This window comes from Metopolophium dirhodum, chromosome 2 (assembly GCF_019925205.1).
Source record: "Metopolophium dirhodum isolate CAU chromosome 2, ASM1992520v1, whole genome shotgun sequence".
Lineage (NCBI taxonomy): Eukaryota > Metazoa > Arthropoda > Insecta > Hemiptera > Aphididae > Metopolophium > Metopolophium dirhodum.
Window position 1 is genome coordinate 39,480,136 of NC_083561.1, and position 19,159 is coordinate 39,499,294.

The 19,159-nt window shown below is 29.3% G+C and overlaps 2 protein-coding genes across 3 annotated transcripts; one reads left to right on the forward strand and one right to left on the reverse strand.

Moving 5' to 3' along the window:
- Positions 1-991: 991 nt before the first annotated feature.
- Positions 992-4,482, forward strand: LOC132938927 (uncharacterized protein K02A2.6-like). The gene is made up of 4 exons (XM_061005912.1): positions 992-1,889; positions 1,936-2,481; positions 2,539-3,842; positions 4,303-4,482. Exons 1-4 carry the CDS (start codon positions 992-994, stop codon positions 4,480-4,482), a joined length of 2,928 nt encoding a protein of 975 aa, XP_060861895.1.
- Positions 4,483-9,549: 5,067 nt separating this feature from the next.
- On the reverse strand, positions 9,550-18,836 carry LOC132939360 (uncharacterized). Of its 2 annotated transcripts, none has more exons than XM_061006471.1 (6): positions 18,419-18,836; positions 13,222-13,276; positions 12,402-12,523; positions 11,957-12,089; positions 10,901-11,256; positions 9,550-9,937 (listed from the first exon to the last, which is right to left on the reverse strand). In XM_061006471.1, exons 1-6 carry the CDS (start codon positions 18,491-18,493, stop codon positions 9,809-9,811), a joined length of 870 nt encoding a protein of 289 aa, XP_060862454.1. In that variant the 5' UTR covers positions 18,494-18,836; the 3' UTR covers positions 9,550-9,808. The 2 variants fall into 2 exon arrangements, with proteins under 2 accessions (XP_060862454.1, XP_060862453.1); XM_061006470.1 differs by having other exon boundaries at positions 12,402-12,526; positions 18,419-18,834.
- Positions 18,837-19,159: the final 323 nt, after the last annotated feature.

Below are 19,159 nucleotides of genomic sequence, written 5' to 3' on the forward strand. Positions count from 1 at the left end.
ATTATTATTCTTAACATTGTTGGGTAACGATGGGTATGCATTACTGAGAGATTTATGTACACCTAATAAACCTATTGAAAAGAAATATGATGATCTCAAAAGTTTGCTTACAAATTACATAAATCCGAAACCGAATTTAATTACTGAAAGGTACAAGTTTAAAGAACGCAGACAGGCTGCAAATGAAACCGTTATTCAGTTTATTACGGGACTTAAAAAAATGTCTGAACATTGTGAATTTGGAACTGTGTTGGATGACGCATTGAGAGACCAAGTTATTTGGGGAATCAGAGATAGTAATATAAAGAAAAGACTATTATCTGAAGGCTCGTTAACTTTCAAAAAATGCATTGAACTGAGTTTGGCTATGGAGAGTGCTAACAATGACATTTCAAAGATGGAACATCATGAAGCAGTTAACTACCATAAAGCTTCAAAGAAGAAAAATACCAAGTTCCTGACCAAAGTCAAGCAATCATCATCGAATAGTAGTGGCAAAACTGGTGGAGAATCAATCATGAAAGGTACAAAAGGAAATTGGGTATGTTATTGCTGTGGGAAGAGTGGACATACTAAACCATCATGTAAGTATATTAGTTATAAGTGTTCAATTTGTAACAAAGTCGGTCATTTAAAGAATGTTTGTAAGAATAAGGAAAAAAATGTTAATAATGTTGACCTTGATAATGTAGATTTGAATTTAAATAGTTTGTTTAATTTAGAAACTATAAATGTAAATTTTGTGCAACCTTTTTGTCTTAAACTATTAGTAGATAATGTAACCATAGAGTTTCAAGTAGATACGGGTTCAGCAGTATGGGTTATGTCTGTGAAAGATTTTGATAAATTTAAATTGGGTTGTGTGGAGGATTTGGAGAGAACTGATGTTAATTTAAAAGCATATAATGGTTCAATAATTATACCTAAAGGAATTTTAAAGGTCAAGGTTAAGTTCAAAAATCAGTGGAAGTAATTAAGTTTGTATATTGTAATGGATGGAGGACCACCGATTATTGGTAGAGATTGGTTGATTGAGTTAGAGATATTACCATTAAAATTAAATTTTCATTCCTTATCTCAACAAGATATTATACAAAAGTATCCATCGGTTTTTAATGAGGAATTGGGATGTTTTAAACATAAAACTTTTAAATTGTATTTAAAAGAAAACACTATTCCTGTGTTTTGTAAACCTAGAGTTATACCTTTTTCCCTTAAGGATAGTGTGAGTAAAGAATTGGAAAGACTAATTAAAGCAGAGCTGTTAGTTCCTGTTGAATCAAGTGATTGGGCTACTCCTATAGTTCCAGTGGTTAAACCTGATAAATCTATAAGGTTGTGTGGGGATTATAAGGTTACTTTAAATAAATATCTGGAAGTTGATAGATATCCGATACCTAGAGTAGTAGACTTAATAAGTGCATTCCAGGGAGCAATTGTATTTTGTACATTAGATTTATGCCAAGCATATCAACAGCTGTTACTTGACGAAGAAAGTCAAAAGTTAACCACAATTTCTACTCATAAAGGGTTATACATGTTCAAAAGATTACCATATGGAATTTCATCTGCACCGGGTATGCTGCAAAGGGAAATGGAAAAGTTACTTTGTAATATACCAGGTACAGTTTGTTTTTATGATGATGTAGTAGTATCAGGTAAAGATTACACAGAAGTAAATAATAGACTTGATAGTGTTTTAAAAAAGTTGAATGATGCTGGCTTAACTCTTAAAAAAGGTAAATGTAAGTTTTTCAGTGATAATGTTACATTTCTTGGTTATTATATTGATAAGGAAGGACTGCACATACCTAAAGAGAGAATCAAAGCTATAACAGAAGCTCCAAACCCTAAAAACGTTCAGGAAGTTAAAGTTTTTTTTGGGATTAGTAAATTATTATGGCAAATTTATTAAAAATATGTCTTTTAAAGCAGGTGCTTTGTATGCATTACTAAAAAATAATGTTAAATTCCATTGGGGGATGGAACAAAAATTAGCTTTCAATAAAATCAAAGAATCAATAGTATCTGAGAATATACTTGTGCATTATAATAGTAGTTGGGAGTTAATAGTTGCAAGTGACGCTAGCCCAATTGGCATTGGTGCGGTTTTGTCGCATAGATTACCTGATGGATCGGAAAAACCTATTGCCTTTGCGTCTCGTACATTAGCAGATTGTGAAAAGAAGTATGCACAAATCGACAAAGAAGCTTTGGCTATAGTTTTTGCTGTTAGGTATTTTCACCAATATGTTTTTGGGCGACAATTCATTTTGAGAACTGATCATAAACCTTTAGTGAGTATTTTTGGAGAAAATAAAGGGATACCAGTTATGGCTGCACATAGGCTTCAGAGATATGCAGTGTTTTTATCAGGGTACTCATATAAAATTGAATTTATTAATGGGGTGAATAATGGTAATGCAGATGCCTTATCTAGATTACCTATCAAAGATTCGGATAACATTAATGATGCCGAGAGTGATAATTTTTTTATTAATTTAATAATGACAAATATAAAATCAATTACTGATTTAGATATTTGTACAGAAATTAAGGAAGATAAAGTGCTACGTGAAGTTTATTTTAGAGTATTATCTAATAAATGGCCAGATAAGATCAAAAAAGTAAATGATGAATTAAAGCCTTATTTTAATCGAAAAAATGAACTAACCATTGAAGTAGGGTGTTTGTTATGGGGACATAGAATAGTAGTACCTGGTAAATTCCAAAAGAAATTATTAAATGAGTTACATCATACGCATATGGGCACGGTTAAAATGAAATCTGTGGCGAGGTCATATATCTGGTGGCCTGGTATTGATAATGATATACAGAACATCACAAAAAGTTGTGTTGCTTGTTTAGCTCATAGTAATAATCCACCTAAAAGTGTATTACATAGTTGGCCTTGGCCAGAAGGACCATCTCAACGTGTACATTTAGATTTTTTGGGACCTGTAGACGGTAAAATGTTCATAGTGATAATTGATGCTTTTTCAAAGTGGTTATATGTTAAACATTTACTTAATATTACTACAGCATCAACTATCAAAGTGTTAAGAGAATATTTTTCAATTTGGGGAATTCCAAAAAAATTAGTCACTGACAATGGACCTTCTTTATGTTCATATGAAATGGAAGAGTTTTTAAAAATGAATGGTGTTACACATATTAAGACTCCACCATATAGTCCTTCGACTAATGGAGCTGCAGAAAATGCAGTTAAAACCTTTAAAATGTTTCTTAAAAAGTGTGCAAAAAATTCAGATATAGAGGATAACATAAGTAAATTTAATCTAGCGTACAATAGTACAAATCATTGTTCAACTGGGGTGAGTCCTGCAGAGTTACACATTGGTAGACAGTTGAATATAGCACTGGATAGGTTAATAGTCAAGGCAAAATATAATTATACAAAAAGCTTAGAAAGAGCCAAGGAAAATTATAAGGGTGGTAGAGTAAAAACATATGAAATTGGAGATGAGGTTATGTGTAGGAATTATGGAGAAGGGAATAAGTGGATACAGGGAAAAATTATACAAAAACTATCACCTGTTACATACTTAATTAAAGTTATTAAGGGTAACATTTATAAGCGACATTTAAACCAAATAATTGATTGTATGAATAAAAATGGAACAGAAGTAGAAATTAATGGAGATTTATTAGAAGAATTACAAAATGCTGATAATAATAAGAGTAATATTAAAGAACAAATAGTAATAAGTGAAAGTGTTAATGAGGCAGAAAAAGAAGTAGAATTGGAAACAGAGGATAAAGTTGAGGAAGTTGGATTAAGGAAAAGCCATAGAGTTATTAAACCTCCTATTCGTTTAAATGTATAAAATATTGAATGTTAATTTATCATTATTATTATGTAATTATAATGTTCAAATTATTTAATAATTAATATGTACAATATTATTATATTTATTTTAAGTAATTTAATACCTAATAACCTAATTGTTATTATGTTTTTGTTTCATTATGTATACTATGTTTATTATTTTTTTTATTATTTTTTTTATTATTATTCAATTAATATTATATTATATTTAATAATTTTATATGAAATGTAATTCATATGTACGTCGGGAGGACTGTAATGTATGTAATATGTATTATTCCATGATAAATAAGTTTGAGGTTATTTATTATTATTATGATTATGTTTGAATGCTGTTCGTTAATGTCTCATGCATTATTGTTACTCTCTTGCTGTAGTTCTGAAATGTTGTAGTGTGACAATTAATAAAGAAGATGTCTAATATAATCTATAGTATATGTGTTAATTATTAGTACTCGGTACACCACATGAGTGATAAGTTTGATAACTTTGGTAAACAATTACAAGAATTACTACACACAGTCAAAGAAATGAGAGAAGAAAACCGAATTCTAAAAGAGCAGAATGTTAGGCTCAACAAAGATGTTATATCTCTGGAAAACCGTGTTAATACATTAGACTCTAATGATTAGAGCAATAGTCTTTGGATAATTTTATTGAAATTATTGGTGTTCCGGAAATCAAGGATGAAAACTGTGCAGATACGATTAAAACAATCTTAGCTAAACTAGAAGTAAATTCAACGGTTAGTAAGGCGTTTCGTGTTCCATCAAAAATCTTGAACAAACCCAGGAAACTAGTGGCTGAGCTGTGCACTTCCCAATGCAGTAGTAATGCAATAATCAACTCAAGAAAGCAAAAACCGACTGGTAATATGTTTAGCGAAAACTGGGGGACGGGTCCAATATACGTAAATAATTATCTTCCATTTTTTAATAGAAGTCTCCTTTTTAAAACTAAGGCTTTTGCTAGAGAAGCGACGTAATAGTTTTAACTGAAACGTGGCATGACTCTTTGTCTTGTCACTTCAACATACCTGGTTACAATATAATGTTTTCGAGTTAAAAAAGAAACCAAAATGATGGTATATTACTTTTTGTTAAAAATCATCTTAATGCGGACTTTTATGACTTTAATCTGTTAGAATACAACAGTGTTAAACTAAACTTGAAAATCAATAATTGTTTGACAATTTTACTATGTATATATAGATCCCCTTCTTCTGACTATATGGGCTTCATTAATTCATTAAAATACGTCTTTAATAATATTGACTTAAATTCAGGCTTGATTGCCGTAATTGGGGACATGAACATTAACATAATTGGCGCAGAAACAGTCAATAATAATGATTATTTAGACTTGTTATCGGAATATGGCTTCTGCTCATTTATTAATGTTAATACAAGATTACCAGTGGGTCAAAATCACAGTTGTTTAGATCACGTTTTCATTAGAGATAATTTTAACTCACCTAGCAATATAAACGCAGGTGTTTTACTAACTGATATTATCGACCATTGCTCAACTGTTATCTCTATCCCTGTTCCAGTGAAAACTAAAAGCGTTAATAATATTATCAATGTCATTAATTATGATAATCTTAAACTTATTTTGTGTAATGAAAAATGGTCTAACGACTATGGCTCTAACTCCGCAAACGACTGTTTCACTGAGTTTCTGAAAATAATTACCAATGCAGTTATTAAATCCTCAACAACTAAGAATTTAAATTCAAAAACAAAAGATTAAAAGAATGGATGTCCAAAGGCCTGTTATGTTCAGTACGTCACAAACAATACCTTTCGTTTAAATGAAAAAAAAACCCTAATAACGCCAAACTTATATCACATTATAAAAAATACAAAAACACATTTACTAAACTTCTGAGACTCGCTAAGATTAAATTTTATGAAAATAAATTAAGAGAAGTTTCATCTAGTCCTAAATTAACTTGGAAATTGAATAATGAGATCTCTGGTGATAATACTAAGAATAATGATACAATGAAATCTATAATAGTGAATAATAATCTATTAAATATAGATGATAATTCTAAAGAAGCGGCAAATGAGTTTAATAATTATTTTACTAATGTTAGCGAAAATTTGGCTAAACAATTTAGGAAAAATCCTGATTTAGTTTTCAATCTGCGTAATGATAACATTTTTTATTCTTTTGATAAGTATTTTCTAGATAAAGTTGATGTGTCCGAGCTAAGTTTAATTATACTTAAGTACAAAGATGATACTGCGGCCGGTTATGATAAGGTTACAGTTAAAATTTTAAAAAACATTTCTGAATTTATTGTTTCTCCGCTTGCATATATTTATAACTTGTGTATACAGACTATAGTACTTTCCCGGACGACTTTAAAATTGCAATCATTAAGCCTTTATTCAAGGGTGGTGACCACAAAATCTTAAGTAGGTAACTATAGACCGATATCTATGTTAACCAATTTTTCAAAAATATTTGAAAAAATAATAAAGTCTAGGCTAATTTTCTATCTCAAAAATAATAACCTGCTTTCCAAAAATCAATTTGGATTTCGTCCAGGCTTAAGCACAGAAAATGCATTATATAATGTATCTCAATTTTTTTACGATTCTCTAGATAATGGTCTGAAAGCGATTGCTGTTTTCATAGACTTCGCGAAGGCCTTTGATACTATTCAAAACGATACTCTATAACGTATTCTACCTAATTTTGGTATAAGTAACATAAGTCTTCTCTGGTTTAAAGCTACCTCTCGAATAGACAACAAATAGTGAAATTAAATGATGTTAACAGCAATGCTAGTTTTATTAAATATGGTGTGCCTCAGGGTAGTGTATTAGGCCCCCTACTGTTCATATTATATGTTAATGCAGTTTGTGATTTAAAATTTGATGGTAAATTGGTTTCCTATGCTGACGATACTTGTCTGTTATTTTCGGGTAAATCTTGATAGGATGTTCACCTCAAAGCCTCGGAGGGACTAAATTTAACATACAAGAGCATATGCGAACTGGGCTTAACGATGAATCTGGAGAAAACTACATTTATGAAGTTTTCAATAAATAAGATTATCTACCAAGATTCTCCTTTAGTAATTCATCATTGCAAAGATAAATTGAACTGCAACATGTTAAATTGTATAGCCATTAAACAAATATCAAAAATTCGTTATTTAGGTATCATTTTTGACGATAATTTAAGGTGGAACGTACATATTAAAAACTTAATAGGCAAACTCAGATATTCACTATACAAATTTATTAAACTTAAAGGTATATTGCCTTTAAATATTTTACGTACCATTTATTTTGCATTGTATCAATCTATTTTTCAGTATGGCCTGTTAGTTTGGGGAGGTGCCAAAGAAAACTATTTAAAATGTCTTCAATCGAATTAAAATAATGTACTGAGAATAATATTAAATAAACAATCATTAGTAGGTTCTTCAAGACTGAACTACTCAAATTTAGGAGTTATTCCGTTAAATTACTTATACAAAAAATTTGCAATATTATTTACTATAAAAAAATGTATTAACCCTTTAAATAATACAGATTTTTCTCAGAGCTTATAATCTACCAGTAAAGTACACGAAGAAAACCTTTGGGTAATCGTTTATAGATTATTTAGGTCCAACCTATTTCAACCAGTTGTCAACTATAACCAAAAATAAATATTCATGGTGGTATAGTCAATGAGAAAAATGTAGTTTATAAGTGGCTTTTCGCTGATTTGTCTACTCATTTAGTATAATTGTCCGTTAGATCACGGCACTCCTTTTACTGAACTTAACTATTTAGCTTATGATTTCTTTAGCTTCCTTTTCCTTAACTATTAAGCTTATGATTTTCTTGAAAATTTTAATATATCTAAATCAAAATTCTATTATTAGTTTCCAAGTTATTAAAATGTTTATACTAATGATAATAATTCTTAAAATTATTTAGTACCTACACAATTTTATATGTACATTGTACGTACAACTCAAAAACTACCATCCTGCAGGATCCTATGAATTTTCATTCATTTAATGAATCAAAATTCTCAAATAAAATAGCTGGTAAATAATTAAAAGTGAAAAAGAAGAGTCCCTATTTAAGAAAACATAAGTTTTTATTGCCACAGGCTCATCATCCAGTGGCACAAACAATTTTAAGTACTTATTCGAAAATATGGTATTCAAGTGTATTTAAAAGTTCCAACATTCGTCATTTGATTATTTGTATAACTTAAGCATAAAAATAAAGGTGAGAGGATGCTTAGAGCATCAGCATGTACCTATATTCCTCCCCACCACCGGTTAAAATTAGGTTTATTCTTTTATTATTTAGTTTAAAAATTTAAGAATTACTTGAAATGTATTTTTATGTAAGTATACTAAGTAATTAAATATATTTGTGTCATTAATGTATAACTATTATAATAAATAAATAATAATATATTAATTCAATAGGTACAATATTTTTCAAGTAGGTCGCATACGAGTCGTACGACTTAAAAACCAGTTTGGATAGAATATAGATCGCACAGGTATAAACGACATTACAGGCGGTACACTATTAATTACGATGATAAATAGGTAAATAGGTATCTAAATACCTACATACGAACACTAATCGTAAACATGTAAATTAACGTAAATGCACTTCGATTATAGATACATTTTGTCAATTCTGGATTAACTAACTAATCACTGCTTATAGAAGGTGTTTTTATATTGAAGTTATCTACAATATACCTACTGGTTGAATATATTATGTATAGTGCGTAATGACGTTAAAAATAAAAATAATATAGGTACGCTCGATATTTACATGCAATAGCATAAAAATATAAAATATTTTTTTTTTTTTTTTATTTAATAAGAAAATATACAACTATACAATTAAGCACAACAAGTAATAATGATGAAGAGGATTACATAACATGAAAAATGGCACGATGTAGGAGGGCTCCCATGGAGCTACCTACTTGGGTATTTTATTAATTAATGGAGGAGGTCTCCAACCCATTTTCGTTTGAGTCTTCGTGGGGGGTTGTCAGGGATGTGTTGAGAAGCAAGATAACTAATGTTGGGGTTACTATGGGAGCTAAATTTTTTGTGGAGTTTTTGGTAAGCAGTTTTAGTGACTTGGTTTACGTAATTTATTCTCAGGTCAGAGTGAAGGGTTTTGTTACTTACATACCAGGGGGATTTTGTAATAGTGCGAAGGCAGATGGATTGGAATGATTGTATTTTTTGGATGTTACTTGGGGCGGCGCTGCCCAAAATTTGAATACCATAATACCATAGAGGAAAAATCAACATTTTGTAGATAAGGATTTTGAGTTTAAGGTTTAAATTTGATCGTAAGAGAGGACGTAGTAGATGTAATCTGGAGTTTAGTTTCTTTCTTTTGTCGAATATGTGGTCTTTCCAAGTTAACCTTTTGTCGAAAATGAGTCCTAAGTATTTAACTTGGTTGGTTTGGGGTAATAATATAAAATATCGAAATCTATTTTATAATAATATTATAGTACCTATATGTACGATTTACATACAAGTTACAACATACCAATTATAATATTGTAAGCTATATTTGTTGTATATTGAATGTAGGTAGGTAGGCATATTCTTACTCCATAATAAAAATATTTAGATACAAAAATAGTGTTCCTATTGAACAGCACATTTTCGAGATGTGTTATTCAAACAAACATTTATATAAGTAATTATAATTTATATTGTATTGATTAATATGGCGTGTACAATATAATATTACAAAAAACAAATAAACGGTACAGTCTCAAAATGATTCGTATTTTCAAATGAACACATTACACATAATAATATGATATTACACGATCTCGTAGTATAATATTATGTGATATTGGAAAAGAATTTATCATCGAATATGTACAACATAATATTTCATGCATGATTCATTATACATAATATATGATATATATATGGACCATCTAAATCTTTCTCACGGAGTGAATTTCTGCTTGCTGTTCGTAAGGTGGTGAATATGCTGGAGGGTTATAATATTCTTGAGGGTGCTGTACTTCTACAGAAGCGGGTCTTGGCTGCAGTGACACCGAAGTCTAAAATTTAAAATAATAAAACATTAAACCATGGCTGTATACGTTTATGTGAAATTTAAAATTAATCGTAACTTTCAATCATTGCCTTAATCCTATATGATCCTATCCCATATTTAGAAAAACAAACAACAAAAATTGGAAACTGAAAATTTTATCGTGTACAAAAAATGCTTATATAAACAACCAGTGAAAATTTCATGTATTTACGGTCATTTTTGTTCGAGTTATACAAAAACCGAATCGATTTTTGTCGAAACCCGTAGGTATATTAGCGTAAAAATTCCCGTTTTTCCTTAATTTTTCTTTACTTTTTCCCGGCACTTTTGAATTAGGAATTTTTTACTTATGACCCTCCAAAAGTACCAACTAAATTCACTTTCCTCAGAGAAGATACTTTTGAAAAAAATCCAAGCAGTTTTACTTTCCTAAAAGGTAATGACAGGCACAAAAAAAAACAACATTTTAAAATCAATACATTCATCGTTCCGCTCAGAATCTAAAAAATGTGCTATAGCTATAGGATAGGCAAAAATTAGGGTTTTTTCAACGAAGTACAACAAAATTGTATACTTATATTATTGATTTAAATAAATGAAGGTAAATAAATAAGGTTTATAATAGCTGAGTAGTCCCAACTATTTTTGTCACACGAAATTTAATTCTAACCTAACCTAATATAATTTATATTACTTGTATTTATGGAATCGCCTTCAATCATCAAATAGAAATTCAAAATGTATTTTATATATTTCCCTTAAACATGTTAATGCATAGGACATGCGCACACTTAATTTGTACCTATAGGTATAGGTACACCAGAATTCCGAGATGGTCAATTTTTATTCGGAACTTAAATAATATAATAACAATAAATTATATGAATATTGTATAGGTTGACCTATATAATAATAATATATTATCATGATTTCCATCGATATTTAGTTATTTCGTGTACTGTACTACCTGAAAGTGCGGTTCGGTGCCATTGTGTCCGGGGTGACCGTGGTGCAGTTGGGGATAAACATGGGACGCCACCGGAACCGGAAGCGCTGCACCATTGCTGCTGTGTTGCCATCCGGCTTCCTGTTGTTCCTGCAATTGTAGTGGTGGTGCGCTCTGGACTGGGTAAACCGGGTTTGGTGCCGGTAGCCCGCTGAGCGTAACATTCACGGAATTTTGGGACAAGTTTTGATTTACGGCAGGCTCCTGCAGGCTTTGGCCCGCGACAGCGGATGATAATGTGGGCAACGGAGGCCGCGTTGCGAGGAGTTCGTCGTCGTAAAAACTTTTCACCACGTAGATCTGGCACAGGTGGATGACTGTATGGATTTAAACAGGTGATTATGTATAATTTGTAATAAAACCAGTATAAATATAAATTATAAATATTTTGCATTTTCGTATCATAACGGTATCAATAAATACAATTTTATAAAAACAGCTTAAATTATTTTCGAAAAAAAAATTAAATATAATTAAATAAGTATAATTTTTTTTACTAATATTTCTATTTTTATTAAGTATTATGTTCGCTCCTATGACTTCAGTTATACAAAACAACACGTGCCAATAACTGTAGAATTTTTTATTTGAAAATATTAAATTTTTAATCAATAAAATATTGTGTTTCGTTTTGTTTTATTTACTTAATATCAATTTTATGGAATAAAAAAAAAACGAGAGTGTGTGAGCCCACCATTACACTTTGGGGAAGTAAAACTTCTTTCATAAGTTTGGAGCCCGAGAAATTATAAGTGAATTAGGGAGGTAGTGAGAAAAATCAATACAATAAAAATAAACTGCACGCCACCGCCGCCGTCCATGAAAGGCAAAATAAATAAACAAACGTGTCGTTTCATTTTTCGTTACGATTTTTTTTCCACCCACACCTCAAGAAAGAAGTTTTACTTCAATAAAACTAAATGTGGAGCATTTGAGCATTCTATTGGAGCGTGGAGACATGTGATATTATATACGTCATATAAAGGCATAAAGTTCATAATATTATTATATACTTACTGCATATAGGTACTGAATAATAAAGTATGACAGGATAGTAATACTTGATCGTGATATAAGTAATAGCCAGTATGTGAAACGACAGAAATATCGTGTTGACCGCTAACCACTGATATATTTTATGGATTTTGTGCTAAAACAATTATTAATGAAATGTCAATAGTTGATACAGTTATACAATTTGTAATATTAATTCGATCATAGGAAAGAAATAAACAATATTCCAAATACCTAGTGAATAATGTATTGTATATTTAACAATTTTAAATAATCTCAAAGAGAAAAAAAGAAAAATGATGCAAAAATTAAGACCAAGTGATGTGACTATTATAATCTCCCAAGTACCTACATTTCAGTGTAAGTCTAAACGAATTAACACTGGATACACATAATATTAGTTAGGCTTAGGTTCCTATAATTATAGAATTATGTCGTATGTACTTACGTCGTATGTTGATTCCTTCAGGTAATAATTGACGTTAAGGAACACAGATATTAGAAACAAATAACTGAATGTGATAAAATCGTATATTATTTGTTCTGTGCGTGAGTTGTAATAGTAATAGTCTTCTGAAAAAAGAAATATGTTAATATAATATTACTTGGTGTTTAATTTCTATAGATAGAACTATTTGGAAAATTGATTTATATTTAGGTAGGAACCTACTTCCATATTTTTCAAAATAGGTACAATATAATAAAATTTCAAAACTTTTTTTTGTATATTAATATTTAAATCAGAAACGTACCTATTTTACTTTTATGTGTAAATAATTTATTTTTCATGTTTATTGAAGGTTATATTTTTAAGATTAGTGGGTACGTTTTAGAATATATTTTGTGGTCTATAAAAAAAATGCAATAAGTATTATATGAATAATGAAGCGTTCATATGCATTATCAACTATCCGAGTAGGTACCTCAGATGTAAATTATATAATACTATATTATACCTATGTTATATGTATACAATATACATGACCGTAAACTATAATATTACCTATATATTATTTTAATTTATAATTATTAGCAATGGTTAATAAAAAGTGTACCTAGTGTTAATTTAGTGTAATAGATGAAAATATGTTGAATTCAATATATTTTTGTATGTACCTAGTAATTAGTATCTATACTCATGCACCAGCCATAAATTATAATAACATAATTTATAAGCACTTGGGCACTTCAAACAAATGGAAAATGAAAGCGTTTGCGACGGATATGAGTACAATGATAATGTGACAAATGGAAAACTGTGCGCTTACCGTAAAATGGATTTAACAGCATAAGGCATTTTATCAGAAGTATCACACCAATCCACTGGAAAATACAAATATCAAATATTATAAGACATATTTTTACTAGAGAGTAAAGGTAAGGTATATTTAATATTATTTTACGAGCATTTTAGATTTTGCGATTAAAATAAACTTCGTCATTACTCGTATTGTGACTTGAGTAGGTACACAATTCATGAGCTAAAATGCTACATTCTTATAATATAATATTAACAAAAGTACAAGACAATAAAAATATTGATCTATTATAATTAGTTTAAAAAGTTCTAAGAAATCGGTAAAGCACGATTGAGCATAGAATAGTTTATGCGACGTTGCCACATTCACGTTGCCGAAATTTTGTAATTTATTATTTTCACGTATTATTACCGTAGACCTTATACTAGTTACCTATATTATACACAGTTTATTTATCATCTAGTGTACATGTGCCGTGTAAATGTGTAATTCGGTAACACCCGAACAGTCTGGCTGAAACACGTCTGACTATATCCATATACTCTATACTAGTATATTAAGGTCTATGATTATTATACAAAACTTAAACGAGTCGCGAGCCTTAGCCAGCTTTATTGACAATGTTATCGATTAATAAATTAGTTCCGGAGCAATAACTATTAGTTTTATACTCTTATCATTAATATACTTTGACCGTGACGTTTTAAACATTTGGCATTGGGGGAAAATATAAGATAATTAAGATACAATTCCAAAATTATTATAGAAATAATATCAGTGTTCGATAAACAGATTTATGAAATGTGACTATTATTGACTATGAAATCATGTTGTTTTTTTTAATTCGTACCATATTTTGAATTATTATAAATATTTTTTGTATAATATAGCTAGTTCAAAAATGAAAATGGCAACGTTACAAAGTTTTTTATGTTCAATCGTGTAGGTTTTTTTGTATTTCGAAATTCTTTGATACCCTGACAAATTTGCTCAATTGTGTTGCAAAAATGTTGTTTTATGCTCAATCATATCGTAGCCTAAAAAATATCTTTATGCGTCGAAACTTGAAATTCATAAGTCATAACGCATACAATGATGGACCTGGAACGCCGAGATAAGTACCTATATGGCCATATACTTAGCCACTTTGGTAGGTATAGGTATATACGTATTATGGCTGCATCCGAGTTTGCATCCAAATTATTTTAGCTACCTATTAAACTAGTTAGCCAGTTAGGTCTCGGATTATTTTAGGTATTTCACTAGTTGGATCCCGGATTTGTTTTGGTAGGGTACACTAGACACTAATAGTTAGTGCCTACATAATATGATATACTATGCTCAGCAGATCATGTTAAGCTCTGTTGGTTTAAAAATTAGAGTGAATTTACCTTTTATAAAATTTAAAGGTAATTTATTATCTAGGCAATCACATAGGCTTTTTATTATATTTTAATTTTAAAGCGATTTATGAGTATTTTAAAATGTATAAACTATTTACAATTTTAAAATACTCATAACTCGCTTTAAAATTGAAATTAAACAAAAAGCCTATGAGGTTGCCTAGAATCTAGATAATATTCTTACTTCTAAATTTGATAATAGATCAATTTTCTCTAATGTTTAAACTAACGGAACTACACGTGTTCTGCTGAGCCTACAATTTGATATGTTACGCACTTGTAAGACGGAGACAACATATACCTACGAGTGTGGCGTCCTCTTAACAGTAATATTGTTAAATATATAAATGTGTTATTGTATTATATTGATATAGTTAGTTAAAGGTGTGAAGTATAAGGACCTTAAACGAATGTTACTTTATATTCGGCAATAATATTTGACATACAACACGGAAATGATAATGTTTCGAATATGTTTAAGTACCCAGTTAAGCTTACGTATGATTATTGTTTAATCCGTATACAGCGTAATTATAAAATAGGTATCAGCAGCTATTACTTATGATTACATGTGTCGTTTTGAATGGATCTCCGCTTTATGATATCGATGTAATATTTTTATCTTGGCTATTCGGTGTATGCAATAATATTGTCATCGATAATAATTCGAGTGCAACAGGCACTACCTATATAATATTAATTAGTTATAGAATATATCTATATATTACCGTATTACGTAAACTTGTAAAATTATAAAAGTAGGTAGGTACCTACTGATAAAAAATAAAAATGTACATCCACCCCAGCTATATATATATATGTTTATTGCTATATTTTTTATATTATTTACACTTTTACTGCCGTTTTTTTATCAGTCGAAACAATAATTTTACCATATATTATACATGCCTGGCAGTATTGAGTGGGCATGACGTCTTGAACGTCACGTTTTGAATCTACCCACTGTATAATAATAATATAATATTACTAGCCACTGAGGTAAGTTCTCAGAGTTCAGACCTCAGTAAATTGCAAAAGTAGAGCAAATACATTTGAAACAGTGATCACTCACCATTAATCACGATTAAAATTTAATAATTAATATAAGTCAAAAATAAATTTAAAAAACACGCGCGACGCTTAACACGTGATATAATTTAAATCGTATTTAGACTGAAAAAATCGATGTTCATATTACAAATTCTTAATAGTTCCTAAACAGATAACATTTTAATAAAGCAGTAGGAAAAGCACCATTAAAGTGTAAAGGTTGACATACGAGTATGCCTTCTGATCTTATTAGGAAATAAACCTAGACCTATTTTTATTTATTTACCTTTTGAATTATTATTTTTTTATTATTTATTTAATTTAAATGATTATATATGTATTTTTTATGCTCAAATGTAATGATATCGTTTGTCGCTCTGAAAAAATGTCGGCATTCGAATATCTTATTAATATGAACAACTTACCTAGCTATATATTAAAATGTTGTGACGTTTTTAAAGTATTTTAATATAATCAATTATAATTTATAATATTATTGTTTTGGATAGGTACTACCTACCTATTGGCATAATATTTAATTAATAATTGTTTTATTTGTTTTTAGAATACTAAAATATTATAAAATAATATGTATCTACAATTATTACTCATCGGGCGATTGTTTGATGAAATACTCGATTAGTCATAATACAACTTATAAATTTAGAAAACAAGTACTATTATCGAATTATATAAATATAATATAATACTCAGGTATATTATAATAAGTGATTTAGTAGGATGTGTACCTAGGTGGTATAGGTACTAATTATATTAATCCGTAAAACAAATAACTATTTTTACATACCTAATATGTTTTATTCGTAATAAGGATTTAGATACTAATTACTCAAATAATACATGGCTATAATGCTATGTGAGAGTAAGTACCTATATTATATTATATGACAGTCTACGATGTCAATTGCCTATTGATTAGGTATGTATATACCAGCAATAGGTATTAACAAACAAAATGTGAGGTAGAATATATATCATTATAATATAATAATTAGGGGTATGAGTATGAAATTTTCACTTTGAAATATTGAAAAATATATTTTTGAAATTATTTTTAAACTTTGTATTTTTGGTATGTTTCATAAAATCATCACTGGGTAGTCATACTGATTTCATACCTGATTAGTGAATAGTGATTATCAATATTTAATTCCTAAACATGATATAAAAAAATTATTATAATATATTAAATAAGATAGATAATTATCATGTAATTTGTATAATGTACTATGTAAGGAATATTTCTATAATATTTGTAATTTAACGCTTAACTAAGTAGAGGTGTTTATTGTTTACTGTACGTTCTTCTATAGTTTTAAATTAAAATTTATTTTTTTTTATCTTTCATTAATATGAAATATTACAAAAAAACTAAATTTAATGAAATTTTAAAATAATAGTAATAGTTTTTGCTTAGTGTATAATAGGTATTATTATATAAATTAAAATCCTCTAAATAAATTGGTCTTAGGCAAATAAATATTGTTTTATGTTAGAGTACGTTACCTAACTATTCGTTATTCACGAAAATTGTTTCATTGACTATCAAAACAATAAATTATTCTTTGAATTTTTAACAACACATTTTAGTTCTTTATAATGTAAAACACTTCCTAGAATATGCAATTAAATGTCTCATTCTAATTCTACGAACTCGATTACTCGATTACTATCCTCATATTATTATTGTTATGACGATTCTTCGTGTGTGCTGCAGAAGAGCTACACTCAATATTACGTAATATTACGATGGGTAAATATTTAGACAAGTTAAAAAATGTATTTAATTATTTTTGGTATTCTACACAGAAAATTGTTCGACTGTATACGTTCATGTATGGTGATATGCTGAATGGGAAATTAAATCAACTTTTAAAGGAACCTAATTTGTTTTCGGAAATTAACAAACATATTAAAATGTCTATACACCACTTTTTCATATCAATTATATACCCAAACGCAATATTGACTATTGTAAAATATAAAATCGATCATTCAAAATTAATTAATAATTTCCCATGCGGATCGCAAAGAGTAGCCATATTATGTGATATGTGTCGTTACACACTCTACAAATCTTAGAAAAAGAAAATAGTGTTGAATTTATAATAATATAGCATTGTATACCTATGTGTTTGAAGAATTTGCATATTTTAACATAAAGCAAAACTTCACTATTGTAATATTAAATAGGTAGTTAGGTACCTACTTGTATGTTATAGCCAATGGTATGATAATAAACAAACGTTACCAGCTAAAACTATTTTAAGAAATAAAACTAAAAAGTATTAAGTATTATTATTCATAATGTACCTACTAATAACTGGTTATCCAATATTTCCCGATGATTAAAGGTTGCAACTTTCAATTCGTTTGAGTAACTTTTGTACCACGTTTAAGAATAAATAAAATAGTTTCTAATAACGAGTGTGTATATATCTGTATATTAACCAAAAAAAATACAATATATGTACATAATAATATCTGTTGAAGTGATTATAGGTATACGTTAATATTTTAGATTTCATCACTATATAGAAACGAATCAAACGAGTTAGAAATAAAATTTAGATACTACCAACCATAGTATATAGGCATGTCTAAACTGAATGTATAGGAAATCGTTTGGAATATGAAAAATTATTTTAAATGAAATAAGTAAACGGACGAAAGTTTGAAACCGTTTACACGCAGCTTATGTATAATAGGTAAATACCTATAGATATACTTACAAAGTCCAATATGGACACGATGCGGGCACCGTACCGGACGTTGGTGCAGCCCAAAAAACATTTGGCGGACGTCATGGTCGATTGGCCGCTGTCGCTGTATAGCCGGACGAGTCGATCGAGACAACACCGAAGTCGGAGGCTTTAAGGCGATAATTGTATACTGTATAATAATAATTAAATGTTATATTATTATATTACCGGACTGTAATCATTTTTAATATATCGATAAACGTAGAAATACGGTCGAGTATAATAATATATCTATGACGAAGGACTCTTGATTAACCGGTGCCGCAGACGCGTCTACGACATCGCGATTTTACGAATAGATCAAAACTATACCTAATAATATTATGCTATACAACATCGAGCGGTGTGTGACGAGTAACGCGACTTCTGTTCTATAAGTACGTATTTATGTTATAATATGAGATTTTTATAGTATATAGATATAAATATTTATAGCGCGCGCCTTCCGTCAAAGATAAAACGAATTTGACGTGTGCGGCGGTGTATATTATGCGTAATCTAATACAATATGTACCTATGTATACAGTGGGGTTTCAGTGACCCGAAACCCGGTTACTTGAACATTTTAAAACGATCACATCTTGGCACGGCACTTGTCAGGCCGGGGCCCAAAATCGTATAGGTAAATAATAATATTTGTCAAATGGTCGTTCATATATATTTACCTTTTTTTCTTTAGTAGGTATTAAAAAGTCATTAATCAATATTATA